Source organism: Coturnix japonica, unplaced genomic scaffold (assembly GCF_001577835.2).
Source record: "Coturnix japonica isolate 7356 unplaced genomic scaffold, Coturnix japonica 2.1 chrUnrandom539, whole genome shotgun sequence".
Taxonomy (NCBI): domain Eukaryota; kingdom Metazoa; phylum Chordata; class Aves; order Galliformes; family Phasianidae; genus Coturnix; species Coturnix japonica.
In genome coordinates this window covers 17341-18487 of record NW_015439921.1, presented here as the reverse complement: position 1 = coordinate 18487, position 1147 = coordinate 17341, and the positions used below count along the sequence as shown (strand labels likewise).

Below are 1147 nucleotides of genomic sequence, written 5' to 3'. Positions count from 1 at the left end.
TGTGTTCCTATCGCGATATGTGTGTTCCTATCACAATATGTTTGTTCCTATCACGATATATATGTGTTCCTATCGCGATACGTGCTGTTCCTATCGCGATATGGGCTGTTCCTATCATGATATATATGTGTTCCTATCATGATATATGTGTTCCTATCATGATATATGTGTTCCTATCATGATATATGTGTTCCTATCGTGATATGGTCTGTTCCTATCGCGATATGTGTGTTCCTATCGCAATATATGTGTTCCTATTGCGATATATATATGTTCCTATCGCAATATATGTGTTCCTATCACGATATGTGTGTTCCTATCGCGATATATCTGTTCCTATCGCGATATGGGCTGTTCCTATCGCGATATGTTTGTTCCTATCGCGATATGTTTGTTCCTATCGCGATATATGTGTTCCTATCGCGATATATGTGTTCCTATCACGATATATATGTGTTCCTATCATGATATATGTGTTCCTATCATGATATATGTGTTCCTATCATGATATGGTCTGTTCCTATCGCGATATGTTTGTTCCTATCGCGATATATGTGCTCCTATCACGATATATGTGTTCCTATCACGATACGTGCTGTTCCTATCACGATATGGGCTGTTCCTATCGCGATATATGTGTTCCTATCATGATATATGTGTTCCTATCACGATACGTGCTGTTCCTATCGCGATATGGGCTGTTCCTATCGCGATATATGTGTTCCTATCGCAATATATGTATGTTCCTATTGCGATATGGTCTGTTCGTATCGCGATATATGTGTTCCTATCGCGATATATGTGTTCCTATCGCGATATATGTGTTCCTATCACGATATATATGTGTTCCTATCGCGATATATATGTGTTCCTATCGCGATATGGTCTGTTCCTATCGCGATATATGTGTTCCTATCGCAATATATGTGTTCCTATCGCGATATATATATGTTCCTATCGCGATATGTGCTGTGTGTGACTCCAGGCGCTGGCTGTGCTGCTGTTGCTCCGCTCCCCGTGTCGCCGTCTGACGGCGATGGCGGCTCCCGAAGGAGCTTCGTACCAACACGGAAACGTCTCGGCTGCGTTCGTTACGTGTCCTAACGAGGACGTGGCCAAGAGGATGGCACGGTGGGCATGGGGGGGG

At 42.9% G+C, this 1147-nt stretch overlaps 1 protein-coding gene across 1 annotated transcript in view; it reads left to right on the top strand.

Moving 5' to 3' along the window:
- Positions 1–1147, top strand: part of LOC107307306 (protein CutA-like) — a 5454-nt gene that overhangs the window by 2670 nt on the left and 1637 nt on the right. Inside the window, exon 2 of the mRNA XM_015850800.2 lies at positions 986–1131. Coding sequence (XP_015706286.1) covers positions 986–1131 — 146 coding nt within the window. The remainder of the gene's footprint in view (positions 1–985; positions 1132–1147) is intronic.